General features: G+C 30.4%; 1 protein-coding gene and 1 long non-coding RNA gene across 2 annotated transcripts in view; both read right to left on the reverse strand.

Moving 5' to 3' along the window:
- LOC115881345 (tachykinin-like peptides receptor 86C) overlaps positions 1–16,391 on the reverse strand; it is a 164,646-nt gene extending 148,255 nt beyond the window's left edge. Inside the window, exons 1-2 of the mRNA XM_030898789.1 lie at positions 16,336–16,391; positions 5,431–5,611 (exon numbers count right to left, since the gene is read on the reverse strand). Of these exons, the coding sequence (XP_030754649.1) occupies positions 5,431–5,611; positions 16,336–16,383 (229 nt within the window). The 5' untranslated portion in view covers positions 16,384–16,391. The remainder of the gene's footprint in view (positions 1–5,430; positions 5,612–16,335) is intronic.
- Positions 12,846–13,615, reverse strand: LOC115881327. The gene is made up of 3 exons (XR_004050025.1): positions 13,398–13,615; positions 13,239–13,346; positions 12,846–13,186 (listed from the first exon to the last, which is right to left on the reverse strand). It is a non-coding gene; the product is annotated as an uncharacterized LOC115881327 (long non-coding RNA).
- Positions 16,392–26,834: the final 10,443 nt, after the last annotated feature.

The raw sequence follows: 26,834 nt of genomic DNA on the forward strand, positions 1-26,834 counted from the left end.
AGAAAAGGAAAGGAAAATGCCTTACTAAAAAATAGTTCCTTGTTAGTAGGGCCATCTATTGTGGGGATCTGAATTTAAAAACGCTCATTTATATAATTTTATCTAAAACTATCATTTTAAATATGAAAACCATCGTCAAAGTTATTTTTTACACAATACTAACAAATCTAATGTAAAGCTTTATTATGTGTTCTGTAAAAAATAAAATTGGCGTTATGACCATTGTCTGGAAACTTATATGGTGAAATTTTGATAAAATAATTTAGTACACACTAAAAACACGGTTGTCGCTAGTGGTAGGAAAAATAATTTTTAGAGGTTACTAGTTTATTTGGTTGCCTGTGATATGCATATACAGGGTGTTTCCTAATTAATCTAAAAAATAAAAAATCGTTAGAAAACGAATTAAGGCGTGCTCTTAATAAGTATATTTATTTTTTACTCGACAACCGTTTGATGAACAAGAAAAATGCAAAAGATCAATTTTGTTGAAAAAAAATGGCCAGTCAAGAAAAAAATATATTTTCTTTAAAAACGCAGTAGTGTACCATTTATGTTAAGCAAAAAAATCGATTTTTTTTTAATTTTTAACACACTGTAGATCAGAAAGGAAGTACTTTAGACCCAATGATTATATATAAATTGTTTTAAGAACACATGAGGAATCACACCATAGTTTTTAGACTAATTCGAAAACACCCTGTATATTGTCAACTTGACAATGACTGCTGATAAATCAAAAAATACCTTTTCAGTGAAAAAAGCCTGATTTTCGCAACAAAAATGTTGATTTTTATTGAATTTGGGCCTGCGTTTGCAAATACTCGTTTGTTTTTTAATTTTCTATCTAAATTTTAAATATCATGGTCAAAAATAGTTTTATTATTTATTAACTGTAAAAATGGCATTTTCTTGTTGTGTTGCATCTTGCAAAGAAACTAACAAGACTGCAAAAATGTACGTGTTTCCAAAAGACGATAAGGTATGTATCTTAGATAAAAGAAAATATATGGTATGTATTCGTTGTTTGATTTTTTTTCGTTCGCTTTAAAATCTAAAATCCCGGTCTATTCATTAGACAGCCAGTCGACTTACGATCATTTACATGAAACTCTGTAAAATAAATAAAAAAATAAATTGTAAAATATGTATATATTCTTATGTTTTATTAAAGTTACTCTGATATACTAATATATCAGTGTAACTTTAAAAATAAATCCTTTGAATGCAAATATAAACATAAAAAACATTTACAGCAGAAAAGGCGAAGGCGCTGGGTTACACGTAGTCTCCACTAAAAACACGTAGGGGCGCTTTGACCCAAAATTTTACTATTAAGTTTCATATCTATCTTAATAGTAGATTATTTTCTATTATCTATGGTTATGACAACGACAATGTCAATATTTTTTGAGAATTTGACGATAGTATGACAATGGCCGTTGGAAACTACGGAAACTACAAAAAAATCTGATTTAACCTCATCTGGCAATAACTAGTAGCAACTCCTTAATATAAAAATTAATTGCACTATCTAGCGACTAGGGCTGGGATTATTTTATTTGAAATTTCCATGGAAACGGTGGAACCGCTTTTGCTATTTCATTTTCCTGTCCCTGGTTAGTATTTTAATTCAATTGAAAATTTCGGTATAGATTACCTAATATTGATGAGATTTTATATCATATTAGACTACTTTTTATTGAAATTCGGTGTATTATCTTTGTAATTAATCTTATTATCATTGTGGCTGTTCCAATATTAAAATATCTGGATATATCCCCACATAAAAAACCTAAACTTTTTTTAAACTGCCACTGTTCCAAATTTATCTCTATTTGAACAGTTATTCTCGTGTTTTATTAAGTAGGCCGAGAGCGTTCAAAAATCTCATGATATTGAATGTTAATTCTAGTAAGTTTTACGCGTGCTAATATAATATGCTGATTATTTTAGACCTATAATTTACATATTAATTAGTGCTAATAAACCTCTGATTGGTTATTCGTATAATAAGCTACAGCCTTTTTCTTTTGTTCGACACCACTGAACCAATAATGTTTTAATTAAAACTGGTGGCGTGCACAAATTCTTTAAAAATATAATTATCCATTATATTTAATATTTAATTAGTTAGATCTACTAAAATAATTTAAACTCTAAAATACAAAATTTATTTAATTTTATTAGCCTGACTAAAAACGTTGTCATAAAACCGTTAATTTTTTATTTAAAAATAGTTTTAATACTACCACAGAACATACTAACCACAGAACATACTAAAGAAGATCGCTAACTCCCGTGTATTTGTTAGTTTCAAATTTAAAGTGGTGCCATCTAGTGTGCCAGGAATGAACTCAACCTGGTGGAAAATTTGAATAAACCATATTTTATTATTTTTATGTAAATTGTTTGAAATGTAGATATAGTAAACGCCACGAATGTTTGGGGATGATTCATCGCTTGATGAAGTTAGAATCGACACGTGTGCTATTATTTTTACATTAAAAACGTAATTGTTTACCACAGACGTAGGTTTTTAAAGGCCCGGTCTAATCATCTACCGGTACGCCTCTTACTTATTTTAGAATATTGGCGTGATTGACAAAGACGATACTATATCGCGTTTCTTTGATTGATTGGTCTTTGTGCGTCAGTCCATTGGTGTGCTTGCAGTGCGACCAATGGGGCATTCCAGTTTATATTTATAACCAAATATATGTTTTGACAAGACTTTGACAGTTAAAACAACAAATTACAACATATTATATATTGATTACTATATGACTTGAAACACCACGGCACTGGAATTAAGTTTTATGTGACCTTGAACAGATTAGTTCACATGGTAGCGACCGATGAATCACTCCCAAACATTCGTGGCGTTGACTATACAATCAGATTTTTATAAATCAGTATAAAAACTTATTTTCTTACATCTGAATGTCGCTGACTGTTCGTAACTACTCTGAGAACAAAGAAAATAATGTATAAAGGATAGGTATTAATTAAAAAGTGGTAAAATATTGTAGTGTCAAACCCTCATTTTACAATACGGATAAAAATAAATTCAAACTATAAGAGCGGTATTTATTAATAAACCTAATATAAATAACCTATTTTAAAATAGTTTATTCGAAAAAACTTCATCGAAATAGTTTTATAGGTATTATTTTTCAAAAAAATTTATAGTAAAAGTAATTTAAATATTCATAAAAATAGAATTATTTACAAAGCAAATCTGGTAATAAAATACGTAGGTAACTGAAACAATTTAATTTTAAATAAACAATGTTTTCAAATTACTAACTCGTTTTGTGAAAATTATGTTTTTTTTTTATCACAAGCTACGCCCTTTCACCTTTCGCAATAAAGATCTAAAATCACAAATCCAATGGAAAAATACATTAATTACAACAACGAAGATCGAAAGTTCAGAAATAATACTAAACAGCTGATGATTTACCAGTATCAAATTTAGAAAAGTGTGGTTTAGAGCAGTAGAAAAAGAAACAAAATAGCTTGCTTTTTGCTAGTTTTTAGTCAACTATAAAAACTTGATGCGCCATCTAGTGTGCTAGGAAATAACTACCTCAAACAAAGTCGTATATCTCAGTTGACTGGTCCTGGTTATAACACATTGAGAACGATGAAAAACAACATTGGTACGTTTTTACAATCTAGCAAATTACTAAATAAAACAGCCATTGCTGGCGGCCTCAGTGGGTAACTTCACGCTTAACTACACCTAACTCTCTGTCGGGGGTTAATGCCTTGCTCTAGCATACAGAGTGGCCCATTAGTGCGAGGAAGTCCAAATACCAGACAAAAATGGTGGGTTTGATAAAAATTTACCTTAATAAGCCTTAATAAGAGATTTTTTAAACAATTTGTAGCTAAATTAATTGACTTTTTAGTATCTCTTTCTAAATTAAACACGAAAGTTTCCGTCTGCCAATTATACGAGGGAAAACGAAATGTTGATATTTTATAGAAATTTGGAAATACCCAAATTTTAACAAAGCAAGCAATTTAAAAATCATTTTATCATCTAGGTACGATTTTTCCCGATAGTTTGTTTTTTATTAATCTCAATAGCTTTATTTTTATTGGAGATATTCGTTTTTGAATAAAACACTAACGATTTATAGTAATTTTAGCATTGAAAGCATGCCTTTCTGCGGAACTTAGGTCCTTATGGACACACTTATGGAATAGTGTTTATTGTTTTTGTAGTGCCGCTTTAATTGAAAAGCCATATCATTATTGTTTATTAACATTTACTCTAGTTGAGATGGTTTTAAGTTCTGAAGTATTATTGGTCTATTGGTGCTTTAATTGATCATGGTAAAGATCAACTTTTGACTTAAAACCATCTTTGACTAGTACCAAAAGCAAATGTATGGTTTTAATGTAAAAAATACGAAAAGATGTTAGTGTCTTCTTCAAAAGCGAATATCTCCAAAAAAAAATAAAGCTATTGAAATGAATCAAAATACAAACTATCAAGAAAAGATACACCTAGATGATAAAATTATTTTTTAAATTCCTTGCTTTGTTAACGTACTCCACAGGATGTTTCAAACTTTCACCAAAATATCCACATTTTGTTTTCCCTCGTATAATTGACAGATGGTAACTTTCATTTTTAATTTAGAAAGAGTTACTAAAAAGTAAAATAATTTAGGTAAAATTTGTTTAAAAACTCATCAAAATCTGTTCACTAGAACACAATATATAGAACTTTATATTACATGAAAATTTCAAAGTACCCGTTTTCGTGCTGCTGACTGTATAATACTGCGAGTAACTGCGAAATAGTTAAAAAATTAAGAAATACAAAACATGTTTATTTTTTCATTTGCATCTAAAAGGAAAATAATATACACGGTGTCGGCATTAAAAAAAAAATAGAAATAGCATTTTAAATATTGCGATACAATATAATGTAAATTTTCCTTCGTTGGTTTATTCTGTTATCTTTAGTGTTGGAAAATGTAGCTATGTATTAATAAAATTATATTAATTTCAGTTTTTCACTACTTTTCCAGGAGTATTTCTGGAAGTGTTCCAGTACTTTTAATCAAAGTTTTAGTAAATAAGGAACAAAAAAACCCACACATAGTGCATCAGATAAAAATAGTGTACTATATGTCCAATTTTTTGCTCTATCCAATACGGTAAAGAAAAATGAAGGCAGCTACTTAAATAAATGAAAACATATTCATAACTTTTTTGTTACGTCCTGTATACAACACAATATTTTTTAGGATATGCACCTTTTAAACACTTATACAAACGTTAAGTAAAAAATAACCACAAGATTATAATATATTACAAGTTGTTATAGTAGTTTAGTCCGTCTAGGATGGAAATGCTTTGCTGTGCAAATTTTGTAGCTACCAACTATAACTTAGGAGTTAAACTTACCTATAACTATCCATATTACGATGCAGTTACCACCTGTTGCAATTAATATCATAAGAGCGAACACTGAAGTCCATGCTGCTTGCACCCAGAACGGCAATTCCGAATTTGATTCCTTTGTTAGCGTTTGTTCTATTATTGGGCCATAATCCAGACCTTCGTAAGATTTGTTTAAGGGCCACATCTAAAATATAGACATACAAAAACATATTCTTAATAAATACTATAAATATTAAGTTTTTATATAGAAATATCTTAAAAAATCTTATTAAATATTAAAGATTTCTCTCCACGTGATAATAACTTAGATGATATTATTTTTAAATCTTTTTTATATTAGTTGGAAAGTTTAAAATTGATTAAAAAAATTATCTGTAACGTTTGAAAAAAAATAACATGTTCTATTCGGAGTAAAAACTACTTTTTGTCTCGCCTGAAATGTGCAAACCAAACCAAACGAAGTCAAACGTACATCCTCGACGCAAGAAGTATCATTTTTACTTGTAATAAAACAATATATAACTGTGTTTTTTTTTCTTAGGTAAGATCCGGACAGACGATGACAGAAGAAAAGCAGATAATGTCCCATACCAATCTATTTATTTTACTAAAAAAAGTTTCTAATATTTTTTAAGTTAACTATGGATGGGTTTAAATATAAATCCGTCATCAGCATGTTGTTTTTAACTAGTTTTATTGGTTTATTTCAAAAATGACAGATCATATTTCAATTTTATTGGTTTGACGGAACGATGAACTTTAGATTTTTGAGGCTCGTCAAAGTCTTGCCATATTATAGGTTATAATTTTGTGTCAACTTATGTCAAATACCCTGCGTTTTGGAAGATGATGCATTTTGATTCGTGTTATTACGTGTGTTTTGTGTCTTTTGAAGTCAAGTGGAAGAAAAATCGAGGAAAAATTAACTGTAGACCCAGAGCACAGTTTATAGTTAATACTCGCTGCCCAGGCAGAACCACCTATACAGTCTTATACACCAATAAAGTTACCATCAATAAAGTTTGTAGACCATCTCGTCGTAGATAAGTGCATCTCGTATATTTATGGTACAAGGATCGTACTAAATATATACTAAAAACTGGAGTAGCTGTAAAATATCGACATCACACGATAGGTAAATAATGGATTTTAGTATTGCAGAAAAATAATGTCAAAAGATACTGGCTTAAAAATTAAGATTAAAGTTAATTAATCAACCTATAAGGTATAAAATTTGACAAGAAGTGCTATTATTAATAAAATAGTTTGTTCTATTTATGTTGTTTTATTTATTCCTGTGGAATATTACAAATTTGTATTTGTACATAAGTTATATTGATAAATATAATAATAAATGCTGGAAGTTTCTTGAAGCTTGAAAGTAAGAAATAGTCCTTTTTTATATTTTTTGGTATGTGGTGTTTTGTTCTTGTTTGTTTTGTATTAGCACATACCGTTTTTTTAACTAAAATAATATTAAATTTTTTCAGTTTTATACAGCTTTTTTTCACAATATTTTGACGTAATCACTTGTCAGTCAAAAATTAAACATATTAATTTCCTGCTATGCATTCCAATTGTACCAACTTATTTCTTTGTAAAATAAAATAAACTGCTTTGAAATGAAAATGATAGACACATCTATCACTGTCAAGGATCTTGTCGTTGGACAGACTATAGCACTATCTGCTACTTTTAATATGCACTCTTGTATTAAAGACCTATACTAACAAAGTTAGATTGAAATATTTTATTTGTTATTGTAGGGTAAGAGCTTAAAAGTGTTGAGATGTAAAAAAATATTGATAGCCCAAAAAATCAGTTTCATTATGTAACTTTTACTGCTCTGTTTTTATAGTTTATTTGTGTATTCAAGGCACGTAAAGATAAGGGATGAAACAAATGACCTAAACATATGCTACAAGATATAAAGGACCCCGTTTTTCGTTTGGTCTAATAAAACAAAAACATTTGTGCCTAATGAGGGTTCCAATACCAAGACTTACTATTGCTTAAATATACAGGCATCAGAAGCTATAAATATGTTTGACTATATTACAAATATTTTGTAAATTTAAAAATAGTTGAGACACTGATTGGAAATAAATGTAGATAAGGAATTTACAATAAAAGTGGAATATGTATAATTAATTAATAAAAAGTTTTTAATATTTATAATGTACTTTTTTATAAAAAAAACTAAATGAGTAGGTGAAAACTTGATAACAAATTTTATTTAGTGCCAGACTGGCGTTAAAGTGGCCGAGGAAATTTAAAAATCAATAAAAAAGTTTGGCGAATTTAATTTTGTACAGTTTGTCGTTAGCAGTTTTGAGTTAGAGTTAATTGGTTTCCTCTTGTTACGATCATTTTCTGTCAAAGAAACTTTCCAGCCTTATAATTTGCTGGGGTTTGCAAGTTCCGCGGTAAAACAAAAAAAAATAATTAACTTTACGGTATGGAATTAAGTACGTTCTAAAAATAGCAACAGACGGTTAACTTTTATGCATATTTTTAGTTACTGACAATTTTTAGTTCTATATTTAATTATAGACATAATTCTTCTGGCTGTGATTCACAAATGATTAAAAATTGTCGCAATTGAATGTGCGTCATCTTTAAAGAAGGAAGCTGTAATTGACATTAAATTAAACTTATAGTATGGGAATCCGAGAGAGTATTAAGGGGAGAAACCTTGCATCCTGTTAAGTACCTTCACCATACATGAACATACATATGCAGGGTACTACTAATTCGAGATACGAGCATAGGTATCTCGGAAACCGTAATAGATACGAAGATAGTTAAATTGGGGCAAAGTTGCGCTTTGGGATGTTCACCAAGATGCCATCAAAAAGTTTTAAGAATTTCAAGGATTGCTGAATTTTTTGAAAAAAAAACGGATTTTTTTGAAAATAAATTTTATTTTTTCCTGTCGTTAATTTTTTAGAAAATCGAAAAAATAATTAGATATTCTCATAGCCAGTTTATTTGAGCTATCTGACAGTGTTTTTAGATTTTCAAATTAGCTGATAATTTGTGAAATACAGAGGCCGACTTATTTTTTGTAAATACGGAACTGCATTTTTTATTTCAGATTGCAGAACTCGGTTTCCTGAATACAATGATATGCCACACTTTATACATTTTTTTTGTTTTGGGTACCTTAACAACAACAAAACCATTTAATTATTATTTTAAATAGTTTTGTTGTTGATAAGGTAATATTAAAGTCTGACTCTGGTTTTTTAAATGTAGCTATGAAAATGTGCAATTAGTTTTTTGATTTTCTAAAAAGCAACGACAGGAAAAAATAAAATCGATTTTCAAAAAAAATATGTTTTTTTACAAAAAACTCCGTAATCCTTGAAATGTTTAAAAAAAATTTGACAGCACCTTGGTGAAGAACAATTGGAGCAAAGCGCAACTTTGCTCCAATTTAACCATATTTGTATCTATTACGGTTACCGAGATAGCAATGCTCGTATCTCGAATTTGTAGCACCCTGTATAGGGTCGTGCGTATAGGGCAGCCGATCAGAGTAGAAAAAAAATTGTTCATTAGAAAAACTAGAAAGCGTCATATTAAGGAATTGTGAAGTATAAAACAAATCAAATATAACCTAAAATACATTCAATATAAGAGTTTTTTTAAATGAAACGTTTTCATACAACTAATTATATTAAAATAAATAAAAACGAAGGTGGTATACAGGATGTTTCAAAAAACATGTGTCATCTCTCGTGGGGAGATTCCTCACGTAAAAATAAGATTTATTTTTTAAATCAACATAGGTCCATTCTGCTTTGTTTTGTAGCTACAGGGTGTTAGTCTTAATATTTTTTCGATTTATTATAATTTTCTTCCGAGTACTTTTAGCGTTTCGAATGAAATTTTGAGGGTAAAAAAGTGTCGACTTATTCACCAGGGGCGTGCCTATGGTTTATGACTGAAATATTTTTCTTAAAAATACAAGTACGCCACTGACTTTTTTTCTCTTCTTAGCGCATTAGTGTAAGCAGTTTAAACTTGATTAAAAGTTGTCTCTTGATATTTTGTCGATTTCATCCTCGTTGGTGAGATAAACGCAATTTTATTAATTTGCCTTGATCCAAGTCTAATAGTAACCTTTAAAATAATTTAATATTATTTACTTGCGAAAGTTTTAAATAAGTACTCATTGATTCCCCATCAAAAAATATAAAGAATGTTAAAACTTTTTAAAAATTAAGTTTTTTTAAATTATCTTAAATACTATTACTTTTTTATTTAAAATTGCTGTAGGTTGGACTAAAAGTATATAATATAATTTATTAATTTTATTTTTATTTTAATTTTATTAATTGTGATTAATAAAATTGCGTATATCTCATCAAGGAAGCCGAATTCGACAAAATATCAAGAGATAACTTTTAATTGGTATTAAACGGCCTACACAAGAAAAAAGTCAGTAACGCACATGTTTTTTTGAAAAATATTGTAGTGATAACTCATATCCACGTCCCTGGTTAATCTATCGACACTTTTTTAGCATTGAAATATGTAGCACTTATAGTAACTTTTACTCTCTAAATTTTATTATAATCACTAAAACTACTTGGAAGAATATTATAATAATTTGAAAGATTATTAAGACTTTAACACCCTGCAGCTTCGAAACAAAGCAAAATCGGACCTGGACTATGTTGATATGAAAACTAAATATTAGTTTTACGTAAGGAATCTCCCACGAGATATGGCATGTGTTTTTGAAACACCCTGTATAAAGCAATGTACTTAAGGGATTTAAATACTTAAAAATCGATAATAACATAAGTATTTTAATTAGCTAATATGCTTATGATATAAAAGAGGCATATTGCTTCTCTAACCGTTATTGGAAATTTCCCTTATTTTCTTTATAGATATTTTGTAAGCAAGTAATTTATTTCTGATATATTTTCAATTAAATTGATAGATGGGGAAATATTTACCTAACTTATAAATAAATTGTAAATAAATTATCCTTGAAGTAATGTCTACACCATATGATCGAGAAAAAAAAACGAAATTGCTTTTAAAGTTACAATATAATAATATTTACTTAAAATTGATACAAAGACTTGTTAACTACAAACGACAGTAGGTACCATAATGTACAAATTAAATATAAACAGAAAAATGATAGATTGTTATTTATTTATAAACGAAAGCTCTATACTCGGTTGTATATAATTATTATGTACTGATTATAATGCATATATTTCATTAAATTATAAAAATTTCTAGCCACACTTATATTTACTTAACGAATTATATGTTTTTATCTATTAATATAATATAACGTTTATATGTTTGTGGATCGACAATTCAAAGAAACATTCAACAACTTAACTGAAAAATCATACACAATATTTTGTGGCATTCAATATGACAAAACTCCAGTTATTTACGTAGTTGTAAGTTTTTGCTTCAGGTTAAGATTTTGGAGATTTTTTTTTCAATCCGAACTGTATTCCGGAAACTTCGGCATCATATTCTACAAACAAGAATAAGTAAAAAAGTTTGTATAAATGTATGTTCTAAAATGGCATAGTTTCAGAGATACAGGGTCTAGAAGTTTCATTTTTATTTCGATTTTTTCCAAATAATTTCTGAAATAACGTCAATATTTGGATAAAAATTCGTGTCTGGGAGTTTTTTGACATGAGAAATTTGATTTTGATATCAATATGATTTCTACTAATAGAGGGCGTCACCAACATGTGTTTTAACTGTTTTGAAGCGTAATAACTTTTTGTCCGTTCTTGTATAAAACTACCGAGAAAAAAAATATGCATCTCTGTGACTTTCCACGCAAAAAATATCTCTTTGTAAAAATCGCTACGAGCAACCGTTCTCAAGATATTTAGAATGGAAATAGTCAATACATGTCATTATTGACGAAAAATAAACACGTTAAGTAGATAGTTAAATTTGGGACTTTTTTTAATTAATGATAAATTTTTCTGCAAAAAAATAATAAAACAGTTTCTATTGAACTTTTGGCACAAAAACATTTCAAATTTATGATTTCATTCTAATAACTATTTAGTCAAAATGTTAAATTTATGTCAATGATGACAGGTATTGATAATTTCGATTCCAAATATCTTGAAAATTTTTACTCATAGCGATTTTTACATTTTTTTACTCAGTAGTTTTATACAGGTACGAACGAAAAGTTATTACTCTTCAATCCAGTTAAAAAATATGTAGGTGGCGCCCTCTACTAGTAGGAAGTAAAGTCCCTAGATATATAAAGTACCGCAATTGGTTTGTTCAATGTTATTGGCGCCAAAATGGCGGATTTTTGGGGTATTTCTGGAAAAACTGTAGTGGTAGGACTGTTTAAATGTCACATTTGTCTGAATTTGTCACGTCAAATGTTCAGAGGCTGTCAATTTCAGGATAAAAATATTTATCCACATATTTTAAAATAATTATAAAGCCACTAAAATGCTACAAATTTATTAGTTAATAATGTATAGGCGTCGATATCTTTAGTGAAGAAATGTGTATTACACGAAAAGGCCGCTTGATGTGAAAAATTTGATGTGTTTTCTAATATCGTCGATATTCAATACACGTTAGGTAGTGGATTGAATTTATTTATGCTCCAGTGAATATTTTTAACAATCTTATTTGTAGTATAACCTACTGGTACATAAAACTTCATTATAGAACAAGACAAGACCACAATAGATCTGAGAAGGTCGCAGTGGGTCAGGCCGAAATCAACCTCTAGAAATCTAATCTAGAACAAGACAAAGACCTTACTTGCAAACTACCATACATATCTTTTAAAAAGGATGCTAAGTGTAAGTGAAATCTCTACGTAATCATTCCCTAAAATGTTTAGTGTAGTTTAGTTTTCAACATTTTGCAGCAAGAAGTTTAGATAAATCTACAATATATTATCATCAGACCAAACGAAGGATAATTATTTAAAAGAATAAGTTATGTTATGATACATATATAGATTTGGATGACATCGCTTCAGGTGGTTTTACCAGTCAGGACTAACAGGGATATTAATCAAAACAATGAAAAAAAGCTCAAATAAATTTGATCCTAATAACAAGAATGTTGTTTATGCATATGCTAACTATATAGTTATTTTCATGGACTTAAATAGATTAGTTTTTATGTATTTATTGATAGTAATTAATATTTTTTGGTTCATATTGTAATTACTAATAAAAAGTAAACAATATAATGTAAGCATGTAAAGTTATATTTAAAAATTTGGTTTTATACTGTCAGTTATAAATAAAAGTGTGTGATTTAAATTTGATTTTTATACATGACATAAAATTGTTAAGATTCATTTGAAGTTTTACATATTGTCGAGGTAAAATTATGCCTACTTAATTTATGTATAACAATAATTACACAATTACATACCTAAAATGCCGAAACTACCTGAAGTAATACTAATTGAAACAATCTTTCTATCAATATATTAATATATTTCAAAAATAGCAGGTATGTATCATATCAATTTAATTATTACATTTATTTGTTTCAACCATGGTTCAAAATTTTCTCGTATAAAAGCCGGCCTTCAAATTTAAGTTTGTAGCTTATTCATAGTTCCAAAGACTTTCGTTAAATCATGCTTATTTGTCAAAACTAACTACAGCATAACTGGTATAATAGGGAAAGTTTACTTATGGTATAGGTATCCCGTTCTCATCAACAAACAAAGTTTTTCCAATTGTTTCGACTGAATTAAGTACTAAAATTCTAAATGTTATTCCAACTTTATTTCTTCTTACCTATTAACTTACTTCTGTTGGCGTACTTTGCGCTAAAAGGTAACATAAAATAAATGCTAATACAAATGAAAAACACTTGTACGGAAACCATTCGTTTATAACCTCTTAACATATATAGGCCTAAAAAATTAAATTTATGAAATTGAATATTAATATACCACCTGATATTACGTTAAAATGAAGGTAAACTGTAGATAATAAACGTAATTCTATTACAATTAATAAATATTTTATTTTACGGCTTGCCTGTCAATGTTGGTCGGCCATATTGGCGCCGGACCGACCAGCTGCTTAAAAAGCCGAAACAGCGAAATGTTGGCCTCCTTTTTAAATTTGCCGCTAGTTTTGGCGCCAATATGGCGGTAATTGCGGTACTTTATATATCTAGGGACTTTAGTAGGAAGTATATTGACAACAAAATCAAACTTTTAATGTCAAAAAACTGCCTGACACCAATTTTCATCCAAATATTGACGTTACATTAGAAATTATTTGGAAAAAATTGAAATAAAAATGAAACTTCTATACCCTGTATCTCCGAAACCAAGCATTTTAGGACATATATTTATACGAACTTTTTTACTTATTTTTGTCTGCAGAATATTCTGCCGAAGTTTCCGGAATACAGTTCGGACCACCCAATAAATTAACGCAAATTAAAATTTGTAAAAAATATATAATTGTTGAATTGTTACCAAGCAAACAAGGAAATTTTAGCTTTGTACATTTGAATATTCATAATCTTGGAGCTTACGATACACACTGTAATAATATTATTGTAAAAAAACTGTCAGTAACTATCAGAGCTTCAATAAAATTGTTAATGTTTAATTTAAAATTTTATATAGTGATAAATTCCTCTTTGATGCATAGACAGAGTGCAGAGAGCATATAGTAAGTTTCCTATGATGTTCTCCATGAGTATCTCGGAAACTAATGGAGATAGAGAGTCAGTTCAATGGGGAAATAATTGCAGTTTTGGGGGGTCATAAATATGCGCCTTTCAGATTTTTGATAAAGTTCATGGCTTACTAGATATTTAAAAAAAAACTAATTTTGGCTATTTTAAAAATTGTCCCTAATTCCATTATAAGCTATTTTAGACAAAAAAATTTCAGATAAAAGTTGTAGATAATCACATCCTTAATGAGATTGTGTCCTCCGTTTTTTTCTAAAGCCTGTCATTTTTGACATATGACACAAACATGCTTTTTTAAATGGAAATCATAGTTGACTATGACTTCATAAAAAGCGCAACTTTTTAAGCTTTTCAGCGATATAAGCTATAATATGTTTTCTTCGAAAAATTACTGAGTTATATTCAATTCATATCATTTTAAAAAAAAAATCTTGCCAATGGAAAAAGCCATGGAAACAAGTTTAATCGTCTTTGCTCTCAGAAATGTGAAGCTGTCACATCCAAATTTTATAAATTAAAATAAACAAAAATTGTAAATATGTATTTTTCAAATGAAAAAAGGCGTGTAGGATTATTGGTTCAACTTTTCTTGACCATACATTTTTGAGGATACGTTGACCGGCGAATGTTACGTTTTTTAAAGAACGGTTTTCAAGACATGTTAGAAAAGTTAAATTTAGTTATAGCCAATTCTTATCTTTCTTGACTAATTTCACTTAAATTGCATGGTATTTTTATTCTGTTATGATTTATAACTTATAAAAAGTCAGAATATATTACTAAACGGTTCTTTACAATTTACATTACACAAACTAAAACATAAAAAAATAATATCACTAGATACACTTTAAGTTATTTTAAAAAATGTTCAAAAAATCCGCCATTGTTTTGAGTTGCATCTTTTTAAAACTGAATTACTACCTATTCTCACATAAGGACTGGTCGACTTAATTAAACTTCTCTCGTACCGCCACTTCGAGTGCCTCTCTTAATTCATAGATTTTTTTGTAAACCTTATTGTTAACCATACCTTGTTAACCATACCGCATAAAAAAAAATTAAAATGGATAGGTCAGGTGATCGAAGGAGGCCCATGCAATTGGTCCACCTCTTTCTATCCCTGAGTATGCATAATTATGATATAAATAATTTTTACGTTTCTTTCATTATGGGGGTCATAATGAAAGTCACGTTGGAACCACTCTATTGATGCGCGAGTATATACACGCTTTTCTTCATTTGAAAAATTCATATTTACAATTTTTGTTTATTTTAATTTATAAAGTTTGGATGTGACAGCTTCACATTTCTGAAAGCAACAGCGTTTGAACTTGTTTCCATGGCTAACTAAGTGAAATTGTTTAAAAATGATAAGACTTGGCTATAACTCAGTAATTTTTTGAAGAAAACATATTATAGTTTATATCGCTGGAAAGCTTAAAAAATCGCGCTTTTTATGAAGTTATGGCCAACTATGGTTTCCATTAAAAAAAACATACGTTTGTGTCATATGTCAAAAATGACAGGCTTTAGAAAAAAACGAAGGACACAATCTCATTAAGGATGTGATTATCTACAACTTTTATCTGAAAACTTTTTGTCTAAAATACCTTATAATGGAATTAGGGACAATTTTTAAAATAGCCAAAATTTGTTTTTTTCGAAATATCTAGTAAGCCATGAACTTTTTCAAAAATCTGAAAGGCGCATATTTATGACCCCACAAAACTGCAATTCTTTCCTCATTTAACCGACTCTCTATCCCCAGTAGTTTCCGAGATACCCAGAGAACATCGTCGGAAACTCACCCTGTAGATATACAAATAATATATTCTGATTCATAATATATTCAATTAAAATATGGTTATTATTTAAATTTGTGTTTTCAACACATATTTATTAGTGCTGAAATAATTTTGATGTATAGTCGATTATTTGTAATTATTCGATAAATTATCCAAGGTAGAATTATAAAAATGTTTATTGTTTAATACTATTATTTTTAGGATAAGAAAATAAAGCAGACTGTGTCTTCTGTCTTATCCGCTCCTAATTTGATCTATCGAAATATTTCCCTACTCGTTAGACTGATGTAACTAAATATCCATATACTGAAACTTACATTGTAACTATTTATAAATTTCTTGGTGTTTTGCTTAACATGTTAAAGAAATATCTAGATTTTCTTACCTCTGATGAAACATTTCTCAAAATATCTTGGTAATCCATTTGCTCCATATAATCCAGTAAAGTCAAACTGGAATTAATATCACTATAACTCATTTCAGAAAGTAAATATTACTCTATTTATTTTACACTCTCTAGTTATTAAATCACTTTAATATCTTCTTTCTTCTATTTACATAACAGCTGCCTTTTAGATTTAGATAGCAATTTTTCTGTATCTCAGTTTTTAATTTCGTCATGTTCATATCCGGTTATTTTGAAGGAGACTTTGTTTGTCCACCTGAAACAGAAACAAAAATATACATACAATTAATTATAAAATCAATGTAGTATTCATGCTATGCTATAAATACAGTAAATTTTACAATTAAAAACGTACTAATTTTAATACTTCTTAAATGAAAACTAGAGGGGTATTTTTCTACCTTTATAATAATTGATTAAAACTTATTAGTAACTTTTCCTGGAAATGGTAACATAGTTAGCGAATTTCGAAATATTTGAGTTTAGAGTATAAAATAGTGTTTTATTTTGACCACAGCTTCTTTGCTACAAGCTGGTCATCTTGAGATAGAGCTCAGAAACCGTTTTGTTGTATAAGGCAAGCGAATATCTAGGTAATAAGGTAAAATTATATTATACATTAATAAACATAACATAAGTAAAAATTAAAAAGAAATAAAAACAAAATAATAATACCGACAGTTTGAAGCTTTTTGGTTTTAGCTCATTATATAATTGTTTTCAAGTAGTAATTATTAATTTTGGAGTTTAAACTGATATAATGTCATTTTAACAGAACGTCAACGGTTTTTATAGATACATCTGCTGAAAAAAAACTAAGGGGTTTATGAATTGTATTTAAATATTTTGAATAGTTTTTTATTTGTTTTTTTTTACTTCCGAAGACGGGAAGAGATATACTTCCCGAAACGTTAAGCATTTTTTGTCCGTTATGTAAATTTGTTTATTAGTAAATCACTGCTGACAAATTAGTCTCCGTTGGATTAACGCAGCATTTTCTTCAGTGGCAAAATACCCATAGAACTTTTTTGAGATGAATCCGAGAGGTATAAAGTTTTTTAATATCTAGGTAGTAACGCAGATTTTCATGCAAATAGAAGAAGTAATGAAGTAATGCCTATAACAAGTAATGAGCGAGACTACTCTTGGTCTAAGAAATGGTCTAAAAATGGTCTAAAGAGCAAGACCAAGAATAAAACCAAGACTAGAATTTTATCTGTAAGATTAAATCCAAGACAGACAGGTGCCAGACAAGTCTAAGACAGCCGCTACACTATCCCCGGAATGTTTTACGAAATATTTCTGGTAGAGATGGGAATTCTAGTTCCTTGGGAGGAACTAGTTCCTCCAAAGGAATAGTTCCTTGAACTAGGTCTTTAGTTCACAATAGTTCCCGACTAACATTGACATCCCCCTTACTTGCTAATGCGTTTCGTTGTCAGTCAAAACTATTCACAGTATGATCTGTCTAAATTTTATAATGTACGGAGATATAACGAGACGTGTAATTGTGTATATTAAAAACATATAGGTAAGTTTTATAGTAGATAAAAAAAATAAAAAAAAACTCAAATCAGAATTTAAAAAACTATATCACAAATCAATTGGGGCAAATATTACAAAAATTTTACGAAAAATTGCATTTTTCCTCACTTCAAGCATTTTTTTTTGTCAAAAAATTCAGGATATCTACTTCGTTTTATAAGATATTTCTTAATTTTAGAGACCTAAAGTGAAACATTCCCATAAAATATTTAAAAAACAAACTAAAAATCAAAAACAGTATCCACGACAATTTTCTGTGGTAATTACGCCGCGCCGGCTGTGGCAATAGACAAGGCTGAATCCATCGTCGTCGCCTTGTATTATATCTCGGATCTGCCGACTGAATAGATTCCCGTGAACTAGTCTTTTAATAGTTACTCTATGTCCGGATCCGATAACATACGGCTGGCACTCCTCACGCCTGCCTAGCATCAATCGCGCTGGCTGATCCATACTTAAACTAGTCTTTTATTTAGTTCCTCTAGTTCCTTTAGGTCCGGATCCGATAACATAAGGCATACGGCTGGCACTCCCCACTCCTGCCTAGCATTGATCGCGCTGGCCCGATCCGTTTGTACGTACACTAGTCTTTTATTTAGTTTGGTTCCTCTAGGTCCGGATCCGATAACGTACATCTGGCACTCCCCACTCCTGCCTACCATCGGGCTACGCGCGCTAGCCGATCCGTCGCCGTCGCATATTATTCTATATCGGACACAGTCTCGATCCCGGAATACGTCCTGAGGAACTAGTCCTTTGAGAAACCAGGAACTAGTTCCTTTCATTCCGGGGTCGGAATAGTTCATTGGAACTAGTTCGTTCACAAACTACACACCTCTAATTTCTGGAAATATTTCGTGAAACATTTCGCAAAACATTTGTTAAAATAGTACGATAAATATAAGCTCCTGTTATAAAAATTAGTTCCCACATTTCTTGGAATTGATTGAGACCCGCCGTGATTGGTTGTTTGTTTTTTATTGTTAACCCAGATTAACAATAAAAAACAAGCAACCAATCACAGCACGTCTCGATCAATTTCAGAAAACGTGGGAACTAATTTTTATAACACGGGCTTATATTGTCGTGTTCTTTTGTAAAATAGCACGAGGCAATCAAGGTCAAACGTTGTTTTGGCTTCAGAAAAATAAGTAAACATGAAAAAACTGATATAAAAACAGTTACCGATGGTAAATTAAATTGGCTATTCCTCGAAGGTTACACAATAATATTTAGTTTTAATCATTGAAAAAAAAAACAGTGATTAACTAGCGGTCTACCATTATTTATCGGCTTATAATCTACGGTATTGCGCCTCATGAACAAAATATACACAAAATTATTAAATCGTCTAATTATTTATTATCTCTGGTTATGATAAAGTAACATTTATACTGTAGTATGTAGCACAGTTTAGTTTACGAATTTGGTGTTGTTTTAACGAGGCAACAAAAAACGTCAAAAAATCTCTCTCGCCCTCCTCACGAGTAGTTTTCAGGCGCTTTTAAGAATTGAAAGTAGGTCGAAGCAAACCGAAGTGGGTCAAGACAACTGGAAATAAATCGAAATGCGACCTTGATATGTTTCGAATTGTTTTTGGCATAGCGTGTACGCTGTTTAAGACTAAACAGGAAATTTTTTTGCGGTCTTGTATTTTTCTCCCGTTTATGTGATATAAGAAATTACTTATTTGTTCAAAATTATTTTATTCATTTATTACAAATAGTATTTTGCACACTATTGCATACAATTGTAAAGAAAAATCCTGATTTGTTATATTATATTGAAAACTAAAAATATTCGTCCGAAAAATATTCTAATAATTTCTTTCTTTAAAATTTTGTTAGCATTAAATTACTACAAATACATTTTTATTCAAAGGTTTTCTATGTAGAAAGTAAAGTAAAAATCTATTATAAAAAAGCTTACAACATTCTTGCAGCAAGACCAAGAATAAAGCCAAGACTGGACCCTGCAAAAGAAAGACCTATAAAGTCTGGTCTTGGTCTTGCTTTTGCTGATCGCTAGTCATAAGCCGACATGCTAGGTATGAATAAGTTTTGTGGTTTTGACATGATCTATTATTGTCACTTATATGAAGAGGTTGGCTATTTAAAGTAAAATTCATGAACTGGCGTGTAACATATAGACTTAAAAATAACAATAATATACCTAAATACTTAAACAATTTAGATATTTTACTCAAAACAATTTTTAACAAATATATCTAATTAATATTTGAGCTACTTGGTGAGACTATGATTGATAATCTATCTTTACAAATATTGATACTAGTCCCATCTATTTTTGCTTAATTTTATCATAGTTCAAAATAACAAATGAGCGAATTATATAAAGCCCAGCTCAAATTTATAGGAAGGATAAATCTTGCCTAGCAAATTTATCGCTCAAGATTAAGTTTTCTTTCATGATGATAACGTTATTTCTAGTAATGGTTCTGTCTGAATGTAGATTAAGTTTCTAAGTGCGGCAAGGCAATCTATAGAAACGAATTTTATTTGCGCTAATGGTTTTGACAGTGAGTAAATATAATAGAAATCACGAAAGATTATTTTCTTTTAGTAGTTTTTGTTGGTTGTACAAAATGGAGAACGAGAGAAAACTATCGATGAACAACTGAGTTATTTAATTTTGTCTGACGTTTGTATAGGCTTCCGACTGCAGCGCTCGATAAGGCAGAAATCAGAAGTTTTCGGCTCTGTATTTCACGTAATTTCTATGTTGATAGCATTGAATTAATTTTAAATGTAAAACGTGACTTTGTCATACTACTTAAGTATTTGAGTTTTTAATAGTGCAGTTATTTAAACTACAAAACAAGGTACGAGGTTTGTGTGATGTAACGCTATTTAGGGTAGTAAAAATTAAGTGAAAAAGAATCCGAACTGGGCGTCGCTTTGTGTTGTGGCAATTTCAAATATAATGTAATAAATGAGTTTAATAAAATTATCGAAAAAATGCTAACACGTAAAAGAGGGCGTAATTACATGGTTGTTGGGTGCAATGACATTATTTAACAATAACTAACTTTCCTGGATATTCAACTCCCCCGAAGTAACTCAAAAGTTTTATAGCTTTACAACTCCGATTACACCGATTTGATCAAAGGCAAAAATGAATTCAAGCAGCTCGACGAAACAAGTGAATAAAGTACTCACTACAAAAAAAATTAAATAGACATATACTATGAGAGTACGAGAGGATAAATTATACTTTGTAATATTAATGGTATACTTCTTTGAATCAACTAGTGCTTGCATTTTGCATTGTAGTTGCAACTAGTGCTTGCAAATTATAATTATTTATCTTTAAAAAAATCTTTATAACCGAAATAGCCCCAGTTTTACAAATTGTAATGATGTATAATTTCCTTTTTAGTAGAATATATTTTATTTATAACATATACTTTTTGTCGCCATGTATCAAGAAGATCTCTTTCTTGAAACTCACTTTCTAAGAAGATGTTTTTTTAAATGACTTTCAAATAAAATTGACAGCTAATATTTTTTGAAACAAAATATGTTATAATTTTATTCGAGACTATATGCTGAAAAGAATAATTTAATAAAGTAGATATTTAAATTTTTTGCTTCCAACGAAATTATATTTAAAAAAATGTTAATCTCGAAATTACCTTTTAAACTCATTAGTTTTAATGTATGTAAATTAATTATGATTGACTGATCTCTGGGGAAATTTTTCGTCTATGCTATAGCAACAAAAATATGAGCGGTTTTTTTTCTGAATATATACAGGGTGGTTCATATTTCTGTATCAGGGTTTTAAGATTATTGAAAACAAATATTTTAAGAAGAAAACTTCAAAATATCTCAACAACTTAAGTTCTAATCCTTACTCTATCATGAGAATTGATTAGAGTTTTAAGATGGCTGTCGGCCTATTCCACTTCGATCTTTTCAAATCTATTGTGATTCTTTTCTGATACCTTAGGTTTTCCATTCTCTGGTTCAATCATTTTTAAAAAATCTAGCAACTTGTAGACTCAACCATTCCATAGCTCTTTGTCATGGCCTATCGTTGTCTAGTATAAAGAACCGCATATATATCCGGCTATAGCACCGTCTAATTGGCGAATCTTCTCTCTTAAGGAATAATTAAAAAAAGACTTATGTGTGTATGTTTTAAAAAAAAGTATCATCATTTACTAGTAAAATCGTTAGAAGCAAGTTCGCAATAATGGTAAAAATATCTAAAAAATTAGGCACAATATTTCTATAAAAAATCTACTATTATTTATACCTGGTGCGTCTCAAAAGTGGCTCACCCCTATAACTTTTTTTATTTTTTTAGATTACAAAACGAGATTTGGTATGTTAGTATATGACATAAATTAGGATTGATTGGCGTATTCAATTGTTTTCGGTCACTTCCTGTTTCACCGTAGATGACTACAACTTTTGATTTTTAAATGGCACCCGCGATATTTTGTTTTTTATTTGATAGAAAATGAGACTATGAATAGATATCATATGTCAACTGACATTTTTGAATATGGCTTATTTGAAATTGCGTAGATTGAAAGTGTGTGGTACCAAATTATTGGTAAAAAAATACTTTTGTTTTACTAAAACATTGAAAAGTAAAGTAAAGTAAAGATTTGAGTTAACGTCTCCTTTCTGCTGCCAGGCGTCTCCTTTTTGATGCCATTCCAATAAGAGTGTCATTGTCTATCGAATAGAGTAAAAAAAATACCGAGGGTGCCATTTAAAAATCACAAGTTGTAGTAATTTCCGGGGAAACAGAAAGTGACAGAAAGAAATTGAATACCTCAATCAATCCTAACTTATATCATATACCAAATCCCGTTTTTTTTGTTATCTGAAAAAAATAAAAAAAATTATAGGGGGTAAGCTACTTTTCAGACGCACCAGGTATAAAATTCTACAAAAAAATATCACTGTATCGTCTTAATTTTATACTTTTTTTTTAAATCCAATGATTATTATTAAATGTTTAATTAATTGAGTAGGTTGTATGTATTTGATTTTTATGAAAGACAAATCTTACAACTCTAAAACTGGTTGCACATGAACTATGAGCAGTTAATAATAATAATTGCGGTTATCTAAAATGGCGATGCCGTATATCCTATTTCGTAAAAGTTAAGAAAATATAAAAACATAATGCGAACTGAATGCTTCAAACGAAGCATTTATAGTCGTCTGTCATAAAAAAATATATTTGTTAGACTCTTTTAGAGTCCTGCTATAACAATTGGACCACTCTATATGTTACAAAGAAAAGAACGCTCATACATTTATCAATATTTTACAAATTATGCCTTAAAAAGGTACTATAAAAAAGTATTTTTCAAATTAGGATCATTTATCATTGAAAATGACACGTAATCAATAAAATGGAAATTTTTCAATTGGCATATATCACTAAGCCTGTTATATCCTGGAAATTTATTGGTATTTTTAATTGTTGTTCGAGTTTTTTGTCGATGTTTTTTCTAAATCGCAATTTTTACAGATTTTTTCGTTTTTAGTAAAAACTTTTAGTAACTGTTTTGATTTTGGCATTAATTTTTTTAATTTTTCCCTGCAGCTCTCTAATAATCTAGCTCGAAAAATATAAAAGTTGTTACCTGTTAAAAGTGCGACAATAACACCAGAAACCTGGGAAAAGTTATAGAGATTTTGCAAAAAGGCGAAGGTAACCTTAAAACTATTTTTTGTGGCCGTAGTAACCTCGAAACTATATCATTTATTAAAGCAATCTAAAGAACATGTTTTTTTAAGTAACCTTAATAAATATCTCTACGGGTCAATCATCATTATCATTTCCAGCTATAGAATCATTTCCAATTATGCTGTAACCTCCCTCACATAAATATTTAGATACTCCCTTTGTAGTTGGGCCCATTGTTGTCTATTGTTGGCTATGCGGGCCCAAGTTATCCCTCCTAATTTCCTAATATCATGGTCCCATCTCAGGTTTGGCCTTCTAGATCTCTTAATACCTCGTGGGTACCATGCTGTAATTTTTGTCATACATCTTTGTCCGTCTTTCTTGTCACGTGTCCTGCCCATTACCACTTGAGAGATTTGATTCTGTGGATGATCTATGTGATGTCCTATTACCTGTTTTTTTGTCGTATTTACTATATTCTTTTACGGTCTCTCTTGGTTATTCCCAGCATATTTTGTTCCGTTGAGCATTGTGCGACCTGCAGTTTCCTTATAACGTCCATTTTATGTGTCCAGGTTTTGCATGCATAGATCATGACTGGTAGTACACATTGGTCGCCATTTTTTGTTTAGATAAAATGGCATTCTACATTTGAATATGATTGAGTTTCTTCCATTAGTACTCCATGTTAATTTAATACTTCTATTGATTTCTGGTAGTAGAAATACCGAGCTGTGTATTAGTTGTCCCAAATATATGTATTCCTCTACTATTTCCAGTGTTGTGTTATTTACTAGAATGTCTTTTCTGTCACTAATTCGTTGTAAATTACTTTACTTTGTGATAAATTCATTTTGAGAGCTACTTTATTGCTGACTGTATTAACTTCGTTAATTTGTGCTTGTAGTTCTTTAGGAATATTGGCAATTAAGACTGTCACACATCAGGGAATTTTAGATGGTTGAGATATTCTCCATCTATTTGTAATCCTTTGTTGGTCTAGTCCAGTTGATGGAAGATTTCTTCTAGTATTACTGTAAACAGCTTTGGGTATTGCATCTCCCTGTGGTTCTCCTTTGCCAGTTGGGAACTTTGAAGTTCTTTTATATATCGATATATTGGCGAGAGTTTCTATATAAAGCCTGTCAATAGCTTAGGATATATCGAGTCGGAAGCCTTTAATTAATCAATTCAAACAGTTCACGTTATTTGTTAACACATCTGAGATTTTTTTTATTTGCAGGCATAGCTGTTAAAGGTATCTTAAGGTATCTAAAAGAAATATACGGCCCAACTAAGAACGTAAGCTGCCCAATCAAGGCATAACGCGGTGAACTCCTAAAAGAGGAAGAGCAAATCAGAAATCGCTGGAAAGAGCGTTACAACCATATCCAAAATCAAGACAACATCTCCAATATTCAAGCACAATACCTCAGTATAACAGCATCGATGTATTAGATATCCCAATAACGGAACAGGAAATAAAGGGTTCCATAAAACAACTTAAAAATAACAAATCGGCTGGCTGTGACGCGATTCCAGCAAAAATCTATAAGTGTGCAAGTAAAGAACTTATTGGTCACTTTAAGGCTCTCTTCGATGTCATATGGGAAAGCGGAGAGGTACCTCAGGACTTTCGCAACGCGAATAGAATTAATATATTTAAGAATAAAGGAAGTGCATTAGATTGCGGAAACTACCGAGGAATTTCACTACTGGCTATCGGAGGAAAAGTTCTCGCAAAAATTATGTCAAACCGTCTTCACCCACAGATAGAAAAAATCCTCGCAGAATCGCAAACGGGCTTTCGCCCCAACCGCGGTACAGTTGATTCCATATTCTCCGTCCGCCAACTACAGGAAAAAGTAAAGGAACAGCAGAGTAAACTTTATGTTGCATTCATCGACCTAACGAAAGCCTTCTACTCTGTAAACAGGGATGCACTTTGGGCAATTATGCAAAAGTTCGGTGTATACAACAAATTTCTTACTGTGTGTAAAAGCCTACATAACAACAAGTCGAGAGTGTCACATCATGGATCACTGAGCGATCCCTTCCTGGCAAATACAGAAGTTAGGCAGGGATGTGTCCTAGCTTCTCTCCTAGTCAACATATTCATGGCAGCGTTGTCTATTATAGTGGACAGCAAACTGCAGGAAAGAGGAATGGGTGTAGGAAAGAGGAACAGGTATGGCGGCGGTCTGTTCAACATAAAAAGGCTCAGGGCAAAAATACGTATAAAATTCATCACAGAACTTCAATACGCTGATGACTGCGCTCTAGTAGCAATGTCTCAAACGTATCAGTCCTTGAAAAAGCCAGCTGCGAGAGCGCTGAAGTCATGATTACTAAATCTCGCTTAAGATGGGCTGGCCACGTATGCAGGATGTAAGAAAACCGCTTAGCGAAATCTCTTCTTTACGGTGAACTTGTAAAGAGTAAGATGCAACCGGGTGGGCAACTCAAAAGATACAAGGATGTTTTTCATGAAAACTTAAAGGGGATAAGTATGCCTCATCAGTGGGAGGAAGTAGCGCATAATAGAACGCAATGGAGGAGAATTGTAAACTCCATTAACAACGACAACCAAAAAGTAAAGAGGCAACAAAGTGATGAGATTTTTGAATGTCCGGAGTGCGGAACAGAGATAACATCACGTATCAGATTTTTCAGTCACAGAAAATCTCATGAAAGAAAACGCCTTGCGTAACCATCTTCTGATGCGTGTCAAATAATCGTCAGCGAGTAATGACAGTAAGTAAGTAAATAAGTATCTTAATGATTCTGGGATACAGCTACATCTCAAAAGCCTCCACTTTGTTTTCATAGTCCAACTTTCCATATCATAAAGGAGCGCCCAACACACGTAGCACTTAACGAATCTTAACCTAGATTTAGGTCAAAATTGAAACAGACAAATACTATTCGAAACCACATGAGTGCCTGTCGGGCTTGATTGATGCGACATTTAATTTCCTTGTTTGATATCCTTTCTTCGAAGAGCCAAATGCGCAAGTACCTAAATTTATCTACTCTTTTTATGGGCTTTCTCTTAAATGTTATGAAGGACAAGAGAATATATTTTTTTTTAATTTAATATTTTGGTTCTTGGATATTATCTTTTTTTTATATTGATGTTTAAACCCATTGCTTTGCTCTGTTCTCTTACCTTGTTGACCAGTTGTTGTAGGTATATTATCAGATATTAAACAGCATTGCTAATTTATCTAATATTAGTCAAAGGCACCAAGTTTGAA

Source organism: Sitophilus oryzae, unplaced genomic scaffold, assembly GCF_002938485.1.
Source record: "Sitophilus oryzae breed Bouriz unplaced genomic scaffold, Soryzae_2.0 scaffold_1716_pilon_pilon, whole genome shotgun sequence".
NCBI classification, from domain to species: domain Eukaryota; kingdom Metazoa; phylum Arthropoda; class Insecta; order Coleoptera; family Curculionidae; genus Sitophilus; species Sitophilus oryzae.